We start from the raw sequence: 18,181 nt of genomic DNA on the forward strand, positions 1-18,181 counted from the left end.
GGCAGCCAGCTGAGAGGAGCTGAGCCAAGTGCATCATGGGAACTTTTCCCACATTACTCCCCGCATACCAGCATGGTTGGGTGGGGGAAAGAGGGCAGAGTGAGGAAACAAATTTTCATTTCTCCCCCATTATCCCCATTATCACCATCTTACTGTGTGACTTGGAAACATATACACAGCTCACACATAGCAAATAACAAAAACAACTGCAGATGTTCAAAATATTGTTTGATTAGTCAATCGCTGAATATCACCTCAACTTCACACCAAACAGGTATCTGGGTTTTGTGTAAAAAAAAAAAAGGTATAAAAAAATAAAGCATAATTATCCTCAGTCTGAGTCATGTTTGTGAAAGACGCACCAGATTTGAAAGCCTGCTCATGTGACCCAACTTACCTGAAAGCCTTATGGCACTGCTCAATTAATGAGTGATTCCCCTTTAAGATCAGGGCCACAATCTTATTCAGATTTTTTTCCCCTTTTCACTGTGTTTGTACTGAGCTTTTTCAGATGAATGGTTTTACTTCTCATACATTAAATCTGGGCCTTGTTTGGGCCTTCTCAATAGAGAAGGCTTCTTGCCAGTGGCAATCTGCTTTCTTTATAAAAGGGACAAATGAAAGAGAAGTAATCCGATTTAGTGGCTGGATGTGAGCGGTCCCATTCTCCAGGGGGGGGCAGGAGCTTCAGCCTAGGACACTTCACCCCCCCCCCCCCCCCCCCCCACACCCAAAATAAAAATCCATCATAGTTCCATACCTGCTAGACACACTGCTGCCATTTTGGGTCATAGGCATCTGTCCTTGCTGTAGACGCTCTCCAGTTTCACACGCTCTCCATCAGCTAGCCCAACAAACATGGCCAGCACTATGACCCTGTCCTGCCCCATCAAACCCCCAACAACCCCGTCCCCTTGCTCCTGCCAGATTCCACTCCTGTGACTCCGCCCCCTCCATGTCACTCCTACTTGACTCCTCCCACCACATCTCACCTTTGATAGACTTCACCCATCCAATCTTCTTACCACTTGATTCTGCCCACACATCTACCTCACTCCCATTCAACTCCGCCCACCTGATCTCACGCACATGTAATATTCCTACCTGACCCACTCCCACTCTACCACTGGTAACATGTCTGTCTTTGGACTTGAAAAATGCCAAAACAGTACAGAAGCTGAAAAAATAAACAAGTTTACAATGAAAACAAATACATTAAAAAAAATTTCAAAACCTTGCTACATCCACTGGACACCCACATAGCCCCACACCACACCATGCCATGCCCCACCCATTCATCCTCCATGGGAGTTACTTTTGCCCCTGTTACTGGCAGCAGGTGGGGGTGTGGCCTTCCTAGCCCGAGAGGCGGGATTATGGAACATGGCAGGGAATGGGGGTTGTGGGAAGACTCACTTTTTGATTCAAATAGTAAGGGTCCAAATCCTCCAGGGGCACTGCTACCAGTCCCGCAGGGGTGTCCCCGTAGATGAAGGGCAGGCTTCGGCCCGCCTCCAGATCGCTGTTGGGCTTGGGCTTGTTCTCGTCGTCATCGTCGCGGTGACTGCTATCGGGCTTGGGCGGCTTCTTGGCCTTTTCCTCGGCGATGCGCCTCTCGATGTTGACCAGAGACTCCGGGGAGAACTTTTTGAAGCTGTCAGGTCCTGGTGGTGCCATAAGGGGCGCGGCCATGTTTTCATCCTGCTTACAGCTTCCACTTTAGTTAGATACCATCCAGGACAGCCGGCTCTGCACGGGGGGAGAAAGGAAACATTAGGGCAGGCCTTCTCAAGCTCTTTCCCCCATGGACCGCAAGGAAAACTCAGTCGCAGCAGACAACCATTACTCTGCACACCAAAAGAGCAGGAGGGTCCCAATGGACAAATAACGCATTAAAACATACACCTAAAAAAGGAATACATTATTCTTAGCCTTCTCATAACCACTAGGGGGCACCTTGAAAACTACCAGTGTTATCCAGACTTTAGTTCGGGAAACTTTTGCGCATTAAGCAAATGGAAGATGGCAGCCACATGGAAGTGAATTAGAATGGGGGAGAAGAGCCCTCCATCACTTGGCTTGTCCTTCACTTTTCAGAAGGTTCTATTTTAAAGCAAACGTTTTTGCACAACCCTCATTTTCACAACCCTCTACTGCCACCACGCTAACAGTGTTACGCAAGGGGAAGAAAATAAAACGAATCAAATTGCATTCACAATCGGTACTGCGCCACTACATAATCACAAACTGTAACACAATATTGAATAATCTTGATCTACTACACCACTGAATAATCACAATCTATTTAACACCACCAAATAATCACTATCTACTACACCACTGAATAATCACAATGTTTCACCAGAGGATACAAACTTACAAAATCAAGTCTTCCAGAAGACATTCATTATAAGCATATGCACTGCACCCAGTAATTATAATAATAACAATAATAATCTGAATCCACATATTTTATCAGAAGTATAACAATTAATAGGACCTCAACCACAAGCCGTTAACACAGTTTTGGATCAATACCTCTCCACAAAAACCAATTTGATGCATCATTGTTGATAAATACATGCAATAGTAATAAGTGACTTTTGAAAAGGGCGGTTTGTTTAATATTACTGTGACGCTCTGCAGTAAAATTCAGGTCTGTTTTACTAACAGCCTGTTTGTCAGTGAGCAAATGTCCATTTATCCAAGACATCACGCACCAAACCGCACAAGTGAGTTAGCCTTAAGTGAGCTACAACACAGCGCTTTAAATGCCTCTAATTTCATTACTTACAGTCCAGTTAGGCCTAAGGCCATGTTTTAACAAATTAATACATAAATGAGTTGCTGAAATACCAGCGGGTAGTATTGAGCAATTAACCGACATTTTGGTGTTTTTTCGGAGTTTGAATAATTAATCGATCTGCGTCGGTTCGATTATTTGAATTGTCTTAATTTGGTCGATTAAACTGTGTTTTCTCCAAGCTCGGTATGGTACTTTTTTATGTTCTCGTTTTTGGCTGGACCGCAACAGCGGGGCCAGCCCTACGAACGCAAATGTCTGTGACCGACTGAGTGAGTGACTGAGTGAGTGATGAAGTTACACCATTGGTCGGCCAAGTTATGAAGTCACACCATTGGTCGGCCGGATCACATGTGTTAGGTCCAGCCATATACTAGGTTTTAACCTGGTCTTGTTTAAAGGCTACTAAACACAGTTTGCGCAGAAATAACCATCACAATAACTACAATGACCACAATCCACTGCGACTACAGACACGCAAGCGGCATGACAGAACCTACTTCTTAACCTAGACAGAACCTAGTTTTTACTTGGCAGAATGTTATATCTCCTTCAAAATTTTTGTCAACGTTACTAGTTAACTTGCTAATGTGTCTCGCGAGGAACACTGAAAACAGTAGGCTGGTAACCTTCACCTACCAAAGGGAAAATATCTTTACTTCCAGCCCCAATAGCATATGAAAAGGGAGATAAATTATCGAGTCAACAAATAAATGAATGAATGAAATATACACACCTGAAATTCACATATATTTTTGATAATGAATGCAAGTGATTTTCTGTAATATGCATTCACAGCATTTGGAGCCTTTGAAAATAGAAAGTTTTAAAGCTCTTTTTTAACCTTGCAATCAATCACTTCACTATTCATTACTATGCTACAGATACTTGCAAAAACATGGCATACTTAATAAAGCACCATCGGTTACTGCTTCCGACCACCCCACATTCCAGCAGCTGAGCTGCACAGTCTTAACATAGAAGGACTGTGCATCCCACAGGTGCTCAGGCAAGAGACAATGATGATGCAACCACCTCATCGCCCTAACAGCTACTCCTGGTCAGACCCACTGATGGTCAGGCCAGACACCTGCGGATGCACAAACCAAGTATACGGGTAGTATATGACTCCACAGTGAGGAAAATGGCAAGGATAGAAAGCTTGCTTATATAGTCCATAATGAAACTGTGAAAATCAATGGTGCTGTTGTTTTTCAATACCCTTATGTTCTTTAAAAAAAATACAAATCACAAATGGCCATCACACCTGATTAAGTTCTTAAGCTGAAGAGCAAAAAGCAGTAACATTCTGGTGTCGATATTAGGGCCAACATACTAAAGATTTTTTATTTAAGTAATTTGCACTACAGTATGTTTCTTTTTTTCTCATTTCACATGGTGGGGTCAGGGGGTAAGGTGGGTTAAACTCAAACCAAACCAACTAGGTTCCATAACGTTGTAATGCTTCAATCAATATCTCCATTACTTCTGTTCATTTTTATCCCCAATGCAAAACATGACATTGCATTTCCAGAGTTTAAGTTCAGGGAAACTGTTGACTTTTTGAAACTGATGAAAAAGTCAGCCATCAAGAGATCCTGCTGCTGGGCCACTGGGCCACACCCGACTGTGTGCACACACACATATGCATATACATGCCACAGTTCTACCAGCCTCCATCAGTGTACCTTTGAAAATCAAAATGTAAGACCAAAAAATGCAGAACAACTTCATACTGTTGCAATCCGTGTCATGACATAAACATACTGCCACTAGTGTTCCCCTGAAGAACAGATCACAGAGCACCACTGTGCTCACTGTTACTTGGAAGGATAAAGTTTTAATATTACACACCAAAACACAGCACACAGGCCAAGAAAAGTGTTCCAAGGGAGATGAAGGATGACAGAACTTGGAGGCAGGGAGGATGATGGGCATTGAAGGCAGGGAGGATGATGAGAGTTGGAGGCAAGGAGGATGATGGGAGTTGGATGCAGGGAGGATGATGGGCATTGGAGGCAAAGACAATGATGGGAATTTGAGGCAGGGAGGATGATGGGAATTGGAGGTAGGAAGGAGGATGGGAGTTGGAATCAGGGAGGATGATGGGAGTTAGAGGCAGGGAGGATGATAGGAGTTGGAGGTAGGGAGGATGATGGGAGTTGGAGTCAGAGAGGATGCGGTATCACTGCAGAGCTTACGGCTCTTGGTGGCGGACAGCACCCTGAGGAGCAGATCTCATCCGTTTTAAACACTGTCGAACACAGGGAGCGGAGCAGGAGGGCCAGGAGATTTGAAGTTGCTGCACAGGAGCTCCAAATCTCCCCTGGATAATCTCACCTAACAAGGCCACACAGAACAATCTTTAAACCTCCCGATCACACATGCCCTCAAGTCTCTATATAAAGCTACTTAATTAAGGAATTATCTCTGAATCCAACGGCTGGCACATTACAACTTGTTTCTACAAAGCCATTCAAATTTCCTGAATTTTTCCTTGCAAATTATTTCTTTTCCCATCCCAGGAATGTGTATTAAAATTTTTTTAATTGTAGCATGCAGCAGAGTCAACAGGCAGCGGCGTAGTGTAGCAGCTAAGCCACTGGACTCCAGACCTGGGTCAAATACGTATTTGTTTTGGATTCAAATACTTTTCTACACTTTACTGATCTTGTCTGGTGCATTGGAACCAATGAAATACTCTCAAAAAGTGCAACGCCTACCTCCTGGTCATATTGGCAGGCTCAATTACACCAGGCAAGATCAACAGAGCAGAGAAAAGTATTTGAATCCAAAACAAATACGTATTAGACCCAAGTCTGCTGGACTCGTCACCTGAGAGCTGTGCTGGGCACGGCAGTGCAACCCCTAAGCAGAGGCATGAAATTCACCAGCACCCAGCTGCACTGGGGGATAACACGGGACAAAACCGCGAGCAATGCAGTGTCCCTGGACCGGGATCATGGATGAGAGTGACAAAGTTAATAAATTATGCAGTGCTCCGTGGAATCCTATCAAGCAAAACATGAGCTTCTCCGGTTCAGAACCGGACGAGGCCCACTTTAAAAAGCGAGAGGCATCGCGTAACATATACGTGTCACAATATTGTATGACATGGTGGAAGACGGTGATACACACAAAGGCCTGGATTTTCAGACACTACCAATCAAATACACACGTACGCACACAAGCTCAGCACGCCCTGAGTCACCCTTACTGCCCCCACACTACTGCACCAGGGCCCCGCCCCCATACTACTGCACCAGGGCCCCGCCCCCACGTATCCCCACCCTAACCCCACCCATCATCTATGCATTTCACCATTCATTTATTTTCATATTTACCTTTTTAGATTATTAAACATTATCCAACCCTGGGGTTAAAGCTTTAAAACTTCTGTATAATTGCACAAAAACCTGCCCAAGAGATGTGAGCTTGAATTATACTTTCCATTCCAGCAATTACACCATTCAAACGGTGTAGTTAATCCTACAGATACAACTAACTCTGCCTTTAACATCCACTGGCCATAACTTTGATTAAGTTTTTATGATTCTAAGGGGTTTATCTGTAACAATTATGTCAAGGCATTCAGTACTACTGTATCATTGCACATAGATAATTAAATCAAAACAGAGATGGCGTTTTACATCAAAAGGACTGTAGGGTACGTGCAGCCCAAGGTTCACTTGAATGAGAGCTGAGGTCTTCTTGCAGGAATTCAATAACGACTCCACATATCCAGAATTATAGTTCTTTCGAATGCTTTATTCGAATATAAGAACTGTTCGGTCTCACTGGAACGACTCGCGGAATAATGACATAAATAATCGCAAAAGGATACGAATTTATGCGAACACACAATTAACTGAGAACTCTGGACTTTTGTAAGACAATTCGCTGAATTTACGATTTTGGTCCACAATTACACTCATGCAAATGCATTAATTTATGTTTTGTTGGACACAAACCAAACTTGGTGGCAAAAAACACTTGTTAATTATAAAGCTGAATGACTAAAGCAATGTGGGTGAAACCTAATATCATGCGATTTACGGACAAATATTAATATACCCAAATACTTTTTTTTAATTGCTCTACAGTCGATTTATTGATTTAACAAAGGACTTCATAGTGTTTTTCCTTGGAAAATATGCACAGCTGTAGACAGGAATATCTATAATAAACAGCCTATATACTGTCTTAAAACGTCCAAATTAATACAGCATAAGAAGAATGATGAGGTGTAAAAAATGCATAACCTGGTTGCCAATAACCTTAGTTCGTTAGCCAAAAGATGGGACGGTTGAAAGGTTTGTGCACCCCATCGCGTTGAGACCTGCTCAGCTAATCAGCAGCGCAGCTTAGCGCTCGAGGGACACAACGTCGTCCTGCTACCTCACTCCTTACATATTAATAAACCGTTAAACCTTTCCTTGCCCAAGTAGAAGACAACGCATGATTGCATGAGCTAACGATTCTACTTTTAGTTACCGCAATTTGATCTGCCTATGTGTGTGTGTGTGGCAATGTCAGTAAATCAGGCCTCCAGCCCCAGATAATGCCAATATACAGCATAGGCTACAATGACTTTTAAACAAACTTTTAAAGCTAATTTGGTAAAAACAGCCAATTTGGCCCATGAACACGAATATATATATATACGTGAAGGAAGAAATGGGGAAAATAGAATTAAATTCGATTAGTCTGTCTAAGAAAAGGTTAATCATAAAGCAGGTGATAGCGAGATCGTTCAAGGTGAATCGTTATTATAGCAGGCCAAATAACACAATCGCTTATAGTGCATCACAGATAACATCAGTTAAAGGTTCGGAGGAAGCACATAAATCAATATTACAAACAAATGATTTTAAAAAACTGAGTATTTCATTTGATTAATCTGATCTTAAAAAACTAAAACACAATGACAATACAAGGCATATGCTAAAATCGCGAAAAAGCAACCATAAGGAAAACAAAATGGATCACATTACTAAACGTTCTAGCCAGACATTTAATTTGATGCCGTCTCAGAAAACGTAATCGAGCTTGCCAAGAATATCATTCATTGAAAAAATCGGTAAATACTCACGTTTCAAATCAAACGCTGTAAATTGTAGTCCTTATTCCTCAGTAGCAATTCCCCAGAAAGAAACAAATATTTTCCAAAGCCCGACCTGTTATAATCCATGTGGATGTTTAAATACTCTCCCAAAATTTTCGGAAAAATTCAGATTTAAGTAAAAACAAAAACACCGGGAGTAAGCGTCACTGGATTTGGCACAGGGGGGAAAATTCCTATAGCTCGGCGGCGTGATGGAATCCTTCAGCACAGGCGCTGTCCGTTTCAGCACCACGACGTGGCGCAGAGCCGCAGAGAAGAAATATTGAGAATCACAGGCACCGTTTAAGAAAAAATCAGGTTCACATTCCGTCATTCCATTTGCCCAACATAACATATCGTGATCTTGCTATTCCTGTACATCAAAAGCCAAATGTATAAAATACTGGGAATCTCTGGCTTCTGGAAAGCACTGGAGAAATTAGAGCCAGTGTTCTAGGGAGCTAGAGCGCAGGCGTATAAGACACGGAGACGAGTAGCAATGCACTGAATGCACATATAGCCTACTGACGACCAATGTGTATAGACAGCCACACAACATAGGCCGTGGGCATTGCTTTCCGTATGTACAAATAATTTCATAGGCACCTGCTCATTTCCGTAATCAAGCCATCCAGTAATTACCCAAAAACACAAAAGAACCACAAAACCACTGGTTTCCGAATACGGCGTCGTGTTCCCTGGTATTGTTTTTTTTTTTTTTTTTTGCCTGTGCAGGTAAATAGCACAAATTCTGGCGCGTGGCCGTCTACCGACAGGTCCATTCAATTTGATGTCGCGTCGGGCAGAAATGCTGTATAGACTGTGTATAGGTTTCGATCGTTCAGAAAATAATGATGCGTTACGTTTTCATATAACCGAATCGCCTCTTGCCTACAGTATCTACATCGGGAATTTGTTATATAACAGCCACGTACAGGAACACGCGGCTGGCTCTCTCATTCACCTACACGCAAAGACGCCCCGCCACAGACATCAGCCCCAGTCCCACCACATCAACCGGTTATAACCAGTCAATCGACAAGGAATCAATAACCAATTATATTTTCACAAATTATCTGACTCACTGCTACATTTCGCGGGGCTGAAGACTGTGAGCATTTTATTTAATCATGGTACCGAGGGAAAAATAAAGCTGAATACCATCTAAGGAGCGCTGGCAATGCAGCTTCTTGGAACTTGTGCTAATATTTTCATGTTTTACATTTTCCTTTCAATTGTGAGGGGGGGGGGGTTGTTTACTACTTTTGCACACTTGACACAAGGCCCCACTCCTCACCCCCCCCCCCCCCCCCCCCCCCAACACACACAATTTTTATTCCACCCTATTCTTACAGAGAACATGCGTTCAGTCGTAGACAATGATTGGGATTTCAGGTTATCGAGATAAATGTATTTTTTACTACCGATCATCAGAAAATACGGGTTTCAATTTACATACAAACAACAAGCATCTTGATGTACATTGATGAGTATGCGTATAACATTGCATGCACATACACACGTCTACTCCAGCGCGCGGGCCACAGCCTGCAAGAAATACTGCAAACACTGCAGTGGGAGGTTTCTGTGTGTAACGGTTTACGTCCGAACAAAAGTCAATATCGAACATACGTAGCCGCAACTATATAAACTATATATTTCTATTTTTAAAATAGTTTTCATACAAGTCCCGTGCCAATTTACAGTTTTTTCTTTTGTGCCAATATTTTTTCTGAATTTCTAAAATATGTGAAAGAAATGTACCACACCCGTGAGGACTACGTTGCCCCCAACATCAAGATGTATGAAAGCAGACATGAGTGATTATTGCATACAAAATGTCAAATGTAACAATATACTTTAGCTGCGTGTAAAGTGCGAAGACTAACAGTTTCATTTTACTATGCTCATTTCATGCATTACTGCCATAAATAGTATGGGGAGGGGTGATTTTTTTTTGGGGGGGGGGGGGTGGAGAGGGGGGGCAAAATTATCACGTTATTGGCTATATGGTACTTCCCTGTATCAAGTCTTAAGTACAACGGGTAACCATTATGTGCAACAACAAAACCACATCTGATTGCCCATTTTATCCTGCTTTCTTGTTAAATACAACCACAATTTGACATGACTGTCACGCTTAATCCATGATATGCGCACATATCCCATTAAAACAAATTCAATCCCATACCGTCCTATGTAAGGCCAACACCCATTACATGTTTATATGTTGTTCTGTCCAGAAAATTCCATTTTGATCCACATGAAAGGAATCGACCGTTGAGTTTTTGATTTGTGAAATTTATTGAGCATATACGTGATCGTTCTGGCAATCAGCCTATTCACAAATACAGGCGAAAAAAATGCTGGGGAGAAAACCTGCTCTGCGACATTTTGTATACGTTGTTGGCAGCACAGAAACGCAATCTATCTGCGAAAAACCTTCAACCGCTGCAGAAAAGAGAAGAACGGCTTACCTTTTCCCCGTTAATAGAAATCCAGAAAGGCGTCGCTGGACTGCAGATGTCGAACGGTTTCTGGAGAAACTGCGGTTGTCGCCATATTGTTGCTGCTATCTTCCTTCTCAGTGCGTGCGGTTACCCTGCATAATTGATGACTCCCAGCAAAATATCAGGGAGTGTCGGCAAATACCCTGTTTAGAAACGACAAGGGACCGTCGTTTTGTATGTGAGAACGCTGTTAATAAAAAGAATAAGATTCTAGATTTTATTGCATTCCTTATTGTGATGCATTCAAAGGAAGGCGCAGTATGCGACGAAAATATTACAACAGTACAGGAAAATTTCAGCCTTTACATAGCATCATAGGTAAGTACAGACTAATGCCAATAGTGGGGCAATCAACAGGATCCATCACACATTACACAAGTTTTTAAAAGTAAATAACGACTAAAGACCATCGGAGAGGTTTATAAATTAGTACTGGCTGACACACCAAAGAGGTGTTTTGAGTGGAAAATTCCAGCCTGGGATAAGTCACAATACCATATTCTTTCTTTGACAGGGTCTTTAGGGATACACTCCATTTAATTCAGAATAATTTGCCATGACTTCTTGCCATACCTCCTGCTGTTTCAATAGGACATCATGCTGTCATGCAGCCATAAACAGGAACTAGGAAGTTTGCTTGTGTGTATTTCAGTCGTATTTGTCTAGATATAGTATAACTAAATTTGTTAATTGGGTTTATTTGACCTTTCAAGCCAAAGCCTTCATGTGTACATGTTCACCTTCATCTTGCTGTCAGAAGAAGCAAAACTAAAGAGCCACTCCACAATAAAATTAAAACCTCATGCATTTCGTCCCTTTAAGATAACTGATAAAAGCTCTTATGGTTCTTAGCTCTATCTCCAAACTACCAAGAATCATTTCAGAGTGCCCATCACTGAGAGATGAGGTCTAAGCAGGAGAAAGCCGTCCTCAGAGGAGAGCTGAAAGCAGGTAAAACCCGCCACTCACAGGTGCGCTCAGTGCAATTGCCAACACCAGGCTCCTTCCCGCGAATGTGAACGCTTTGTTTGGGTCCTTGTGCGCCCCAGTGCACTAACCTGACACCACCTGGCAATGGACCCTAAATCAATACCAGCACAGTTGGGCCCACAACGATAATTCCTCTGTTTCAGCAATTCTGAGACCAGAAGCATGCTGCCAAATACACACTCTCCATTTGGAAGTGTGCTTTCCTGCGAGACGGCCTGTACGCTGGTCCACGGCGGAAGATGGGTAAACACAGAAAGCATTTGCATGTGAGAAAAAAAAGTGTCCATCAACCGTCTGCAAGGCCAGCTTGGTTCTGGCAAAGCATCAACTGAAAATTTGCATTGGGCAATCTAGAGTATATTTTGATCTAAGAAAACAAGGATTTAAATTTATCATCATTTCATTTGTCACTACCCCCTTTGGCTGAGGTAGAATGCAACAGAGAAGATTCTATATTTGTCAGCGATGCACACGGAGGATTCCAAAAACAAGCAGCAGGCTGACCAGAAGGAAAAGCATTTTGGATCTTCGCACTGGCAGACATTATTTACAGCCATAGAATTCCTCTGAAAACCCAGCAGATTTTATATCCTGCCAAATAAAAAGAAGAAACAACATCATGATCATTATTTGTGCATGTGAATGTGTGTGCACATATGTTCAGCTGTGCATCAGTCAACAGTTTGGGTCAATACTATTTCATTTCATTCAATTCAAGAAGTAAACTGAAGTTAATTTTTAAAAATTGTCACTTTTCAGTTCATTATAATATTCTCAATTCATTGCCTGAAATGGTATTTCCCCAACCCTTGTGTGCATGTTTAAGTATATTCGTACATGGAATTTAGCAGACCCCCTTATCCAGAGAGACTTACATAACATTTACATACAGCATTTACATTGCATCCATTTTAAACAGGTGGATATATACTGAATCAATGCAGGTTAAGTACCTTGCTCAAGGGTACGATGGCAGTGTCCTTCCCGGAAATCTAACCCGTGACCTTTAGGTTACAAGACCAGCTCCTTACCCATTATTCTACACTGTGTATGTGAGCATGTACATGAAATTCTGTGTGTTTGCATGTACATAGGTGCCCATAATTATCTTTGAGGATTTTTCAAATAAGTCAGCGACTTAATTGCAGAACAACATGGGATATTTTCTTTTCATAAATTAAAGCTCAAGTTGCGTGTGTGTGTGTGCATGTGTGTGTGTGTACATGTGCATGTGTGCCTGTTTGTGCATGCATATGCAGTTCTGTGTGTGTGTACATGTGCATATGTGTGCCTGTTTGTGCGTGCATATGCAGTTCTGTGTGTGTGTACATGTGCATATGTGTGCCTGTTTGTGCGTGCATATGCAGTTCTGTGAGCATGTCAGACACTCAGCTGGAGGTTAATTCCCTGAGCCACACCCTTTCCAGTCCATCAGTCGCACTTCACAGTGACACAGGAACGCACCATGGAAACCAGGAGGTCCTTTCTGCTGCTGCTTACCAGGGTTTTTACATGGAGGGAAACAGGCAAACTGAACTCAGGCAGTCCCAGACTACAGTGGATGGTTCATATACTCAGGTCAACCCTTGCAATCCACTAAAGAGTAAGGTGAGGAGTTTGCCTTGTTTCTCAGACAAGTGCAAGGAAAAAACACCTCCTCTCCTGGTTCCTGTGACACACAGGACAGGAAGTAGTTCTGCTCGCAAACACTGATCCAGGATCAGTTTCAGGTACTATTTTTTTGAGGACTGACATTTTGGCAAGTTCAGGAGGTACCAATCTTCCGCTCATTCAGTACGCACAGGCAGTGAAACAGGAATTTAGCTACATGATGCATAAACTGTGGCATTTACACTGACACCTGCTTTGAAGTTTGAAAAGCAATCCTATTCTCTCAGATTTTCCTGCCGATAGCAGCAGCTTAATTTGGTTTGTGGCTTTAATGATTATTTCCACTGAAACCCATTAAAAAACTATTGCATTTTGCTACTGTATATCTGGCCACGGGAGATTTAACGTGGCCAGATATACAGTACTGTGTGGTTTCAGTTAAATTAGTTTGCCTCTGGTGCTGTTGAGACATTACATCCCAAGTCTTGACTCCAGATGCTCCTGGAAAGTTCTAGTTCTCTGCAATCTGATTGGTTCTATAAGGTTACAACCAGCATTATGTTATTGGTCAGCGGAACTCAATGGTTATGCTAAGAGACAAACAATCCTAATAAAGGAATAGTTATTAAATAAATATTCAAACAGAAAGCGGGCATTTAAGCAAAACAAAGGTCTTGAGAACAAGCAAGCGAGCTAGCTGACTGCCGAGCCTATTATATGGTTGTGTAAGAAAATATGACATCATGAACAAATTTGTGAAGTTATTCAATATGGCAAAGATACTTACCCAATAAAAAAGTCCCAAAAGACAGCAGCATATTGGCCACCAGTACTGTCATGCTGTCGTACGAAACAATTTTTGACTAAAGTTTTCACAAATTTTTGTGGCCACCTAGGTATCTGATTTATTATTCTACTTGTTTACTTTATTAGTGAAACACTTCTCTTGATCTCCCTGGGTCCTGAATACTACTGCAGAATACTACTTCCATTTGTGTATGTTTTTATGCTCTCAACCATCTTTGAATAAACCAGAGAATGCATCTCCCAGGTGGTCCTCTTAAATTGCCAGCACTGCCCCTGGTGGTTCATAGACAGTACTGTTGTGGAGTTAATGTCTGTATGGCCATAGGGTGCCAGTAACAGTTGCAACTAACAGAGGGCATTGCTTTCCCCACTCAAACTTGATGATTGATTAAATGCTCAAGTTGAAATCTTAACCTGGTTTTGGTCCACGGGAGGCAGAGAGGGCAATCGGCTGCAATGTCCCCCATGTTAAGGCATTCCCCACCCCATGCACATTAACAACACACCAGCTGCACTGACCACACCCGTCCTCCGGGCGCACTTACTGCACAGGTCGGCTGGTGAATGGCAGTGCCATGAAGATGGGGCAGACTACACATGGTCCAGTTGGCACACATGCTGCACGTGCGCTCTCTCAAGTTTATGGTAGATATCACAGCGGGATAGCACAGGCCTAACAATACAGCCGAGAATTTCAAACTAGAGGATGCAATGCAGAAAAGCACCATCATCTGAGTCCCTGAACATAGGAACCCACGCATGTGTGATTAATTAACACTGCTGGGTAGAACTGTTGAGTGGAAGGTTTTAAGAGATTCCTAATTACTTATCAATGTGGCAGAGTGAATTACAAGGCCGTTGCTTTAAAAACAGGAATACCAGGACAGAATAAACAGCGACACTGAGACTGCTGTCACCAATTAGACAGGCTAAATTAGCTAATCAGCTGAATGCACTTATGTTGGTTTAACCGTAGATTAGACCACAATAAGATGTTTCGTGTTGGGACACAGGAAATCTTCAGCTGCAATTCATTCACCTATCAAAGATGCAGCCAACATATCAGTTACTAAATGATGTGGCTAATTTAATAAGAGCAGAAGTTGGCATGAAATCCAATTTGGATATGGATTGCCTTCCCTTGCTTAAGAGCAACATGCTAACGTTCACACAGGGCCATAGAATTTCTTATCAGAATGATTGTATAGCAAGGTAATGCTTACCAAAAGAGATCACGGAGGAGCTCCCATTATGTAACGACCCAGCTCATAAAAAGCAGTAAACATACAAAGCAAACACAACAAAACCAAAGCCAACACATTCATCTGTACACCAGAAGGAATATAAAAACTTTATTCAACAAGGGTCTATAGGAACCAGCTAACTTGCAGAGTTGGGGCAGGAAGGGAAGGAGAGAAAATGAAGTTTAAAAGAAGAGGCGTGACACCTGGGGTGCGAAGAGAAGGCTTTCATGCTCTTGGGGTCCTAATATAACTTCGGGACCCCGCAGTCGTTCATGTCGTTGCCTGCGTGCCCGTGGTAATCATTCACACGAGGCTTCCTACAACGAATAATACCAATAACCTGGCATGTAACAGAGAGGTTACCTAAATCTATGCGTCAGTGTGTGTCATTTATTTACAATCCAGAGTTGATGTCAGGAGCAAAAGAAAGACTGCATTTGGGTATTACCCCTTCAGAAAAAAAACCCCAAAACATGTGGTACCACAGCGATGAGAAAAATTCAGTTTAATGCCCTATTCTGGTGAGGTTTCAAGACACGGAAACAAGGTTGATATTGTATTACAAAACATACTAAATGAAAGCTTTGAGAGAGAATCTAAAAGCCACTTAAGGAGTAAAGCAGACTTTCTCCAGCTCAAAGTTCTTGCTTTAACCTTTCCAGGGAGTTCCATTATCCGTTTCATTTCCACCTATAAATAGGCTGCAGGAGATACTTATAGCATCCATTAACGGATGCACCATAGTACACCTACATTAGATTAGAATCCATCTACTAACACCTACACTTAGTTATGTCAATTGCATATTTTCTTCAAGATACATTCTTTCATGGAAGTGAAATCTGATTTTTTTTTTTCGGTTTTAAAGTGTTGCTGTTGCCTGTGTTGCTCCACGTCATATGGTCTTGGCCAAATAATTTTGAGAATGAGGCGAGACCTCCCTCTAGTGGTCAGTCAGTATATAACATCTAAGAATATGTCCATGTGCTTCTCTCTGGGCATTTTGCATTGACAGGCTGGAGGCGTTTTGCACGCTGGCAGTGTTGAGGGAGGGGTTCAGCCTTAAAGCACTGGGTGTGCAGGCATGAGGCGGCATCAGACTCCAGACCACCTGTATGCATCTTTCATAACAAGGGAAACCAATTGGTTTCCTATGGTTTTCTCGCATTGCATTTCAGTCCTCCGCCAGCTAGAGGTCATGACAGCCTCTTTGTTAAGCCCCTTCTCAAACGATTATCCATTTGCACCACCTCAATAATCTAAACTGATAAAGTGTCTCTAATTAAGCACAGATGATGACTGACTGCGATGTTTATCAGCAACACATGTTAAATTCAGTTTGATTACTAACTGCAATGGACAATCCTGCAGTGTTTTTTTAATGTTATACAGGGCCACAATAAGTTTTGTTAAAAGCAGTGGGAAATGCCCACATTAAAAATGAGAGCAGTTACACAACAGTTAACTAGCACAAAAAAGTATTTTTAAAATGATGATTCAACTAATGAATGAATCATGATCTTCAATCAGCACTAGGAGTCTTCGTCCTGGACTGTAACAAAAACCTACAGCCACATCAGCCCTTTTTGGATAAGATTGGACAGCATACCCTGCTTTATATGGATACAGTTTTCTTTTCACAGCAGTGATACTCAATCCTGGTCCTGGAGAGGCAGAGTCTGCTGGTTTTTGTTTTTTCCTCAAAAGCAGTGACCGACTGCAGACCCAAGAATCCAGATCACCGGAGTTAGCTGCGCAACCAGCTGCTGAAATGGATCGACTGCTGTGCTACTGGAGCTCCGAGTCAAAGAGCCTGCTGCTCTCCATGACCAGCAGGCCCCCCGGCTCAAAGGCCTGCTTCTCACAGTACTTAAACTTCAATCCATTCACTTTCTGTCCTGACTCTCCCCGTATTAAATCAACTCATTGTTTTTAGAAATTCCTCAATTAGAAACTCAATTGCACAATTAGTCGCTCAACGGTGCTGCTGTGGGGACCCCTGGAGGATAACCATGGAAATGCAAGTTCAAATCCCTGCAGGTCACATGGTGGAGACAGACTGGTGGCCCTGGTCATGAGGGCGTACTGGTGTTCAGCTTTGGTCTTTCCTCGCTGTGCTCTGCGTGTTCCCCACCGGCTGCTTTCCTGTCAGAGACCCTCAGGTCTAACTGAATATAAAAACAGGTGCGCCTTCCAGAGCTTGGATTTCCGACATCGCTCGCTGAGAGAAGCTAACACTTGGACGCACGCATCTAGCTGCATGGCCTTTGTGTGCAGAGGAAACAGCCGCCAAACAGAGCTCAATTCGCAAGAGGAGGAGGAGATCGGCAGGGCCAGGTAACGGCGATGGGCCGCAGCTGCCCACGCACCATGGAGAAGGTCAGTCCCCTCCAGCCCTGGGCTGCAGCGTGTCCACTGCCATCGCATCCCCCTCTGCGAGAGCAAGGTGCTCACGTGCTTCTCGCTCACGCTTCCCCACACATCCCTGAATAGAGCCGCCGAGGGTGGAAAACCATGACTGCTCAACTGAGTCACACTCAGTACAGGCACAAGATTCTATCCATTAACCAGATGGTTGCCTCTCTATTCATAACACTGAAAGAACAGCCTCCCTACTGTTGGAACATTATGTCTGATGAACTTTAAGTCTGATGCATCTAAACTGAAAATCTGTAACTGAATATTCGCAACTGAGTTTGAATAAGGACAATATCCAAGGCAACGGACGATGTCCTTGGCCACGGGTCTGCATGACTACTCATCAACAGTGATAAAGTGCTGGAACCTCCCGCGACCAATCAGAAGTAGAGGACGTGAGGAATGCAGTAGCTGACCATCTGGTTGCTATAGAGAACCTGTGGGCGGACTCAGCTCGGTTATAAGCAGCACGACCGTCCCACCCTTCTCTCTCCCGGTCCTCCTGGAACAACATATGTCTACAGCAGAATAAAGATTGGAAAAAAATATTTATTTAGATTCACCTACCAAATGAGTGACATTTGATTTTCTGGCTCAAACCAAACACACACCCCCCTCCCCTCCCTCCAGCCTGTCCCGCCTCGCCCCGCCCCCCCCCCCCCCCCCCAGGCCTGAACCACAACTTGCGCTCCTT

General features: G+C 43.0%; 1 protein-coding gene across 8 annotated transcripts in view; it reads right to left on the bottom strand.

Moving 5' to 3' along the window:
* scn8aa (sodium channel, voltage gated, type VIII, alpha subunit a) overlaps window positions 1–10,520 on the bottom strand; it is a 77,828-nt gene extending 67,308 nt beyond the window's left edge. For 7 of the 8 annotated variants that reach the window (XM_064298992.1, XM_064298989.1, XM_064298991.1 and 4 more), the window contains exons 1-2: window positions 10,385–10,520; window positions 1,417–1,749 (exon numbers count right to left, since the gene is read on the bottom strand). In XM_064298992.1, the coding sequence (XP_064155062.1) occupies window positions 1,417–1,692 (276 nt within the window). In that variant the 5' untranslated portion in view covers window positions 1,693–1,749; window positions 10,385–10,520. Of the gene's footprint in view, window positions 1–1,416; window positions 1,750–7,895; window positions 9,023–10,384 lie in introns of those variants that run through there. The other variant, XM_064298988.1, reaches the window with a different exon arrangement.
* Window positions 10,521–18,181: the final 7,661 nt, after the last annotated feature.

Source organism: Anguilla rostrata, chromosome 11 (assembly GCF_018555375.3).
Source record: "Anguilla rostrata isolate EN2019 chromosome 11, ASM1855537v3, whole genome shotgun sequence".
NCBI lineage: Eukaryota > Metazoa > Chordata > Actinopteri > Anguilliformes > Anguillidae > Anguilla > Anguilla rostrata.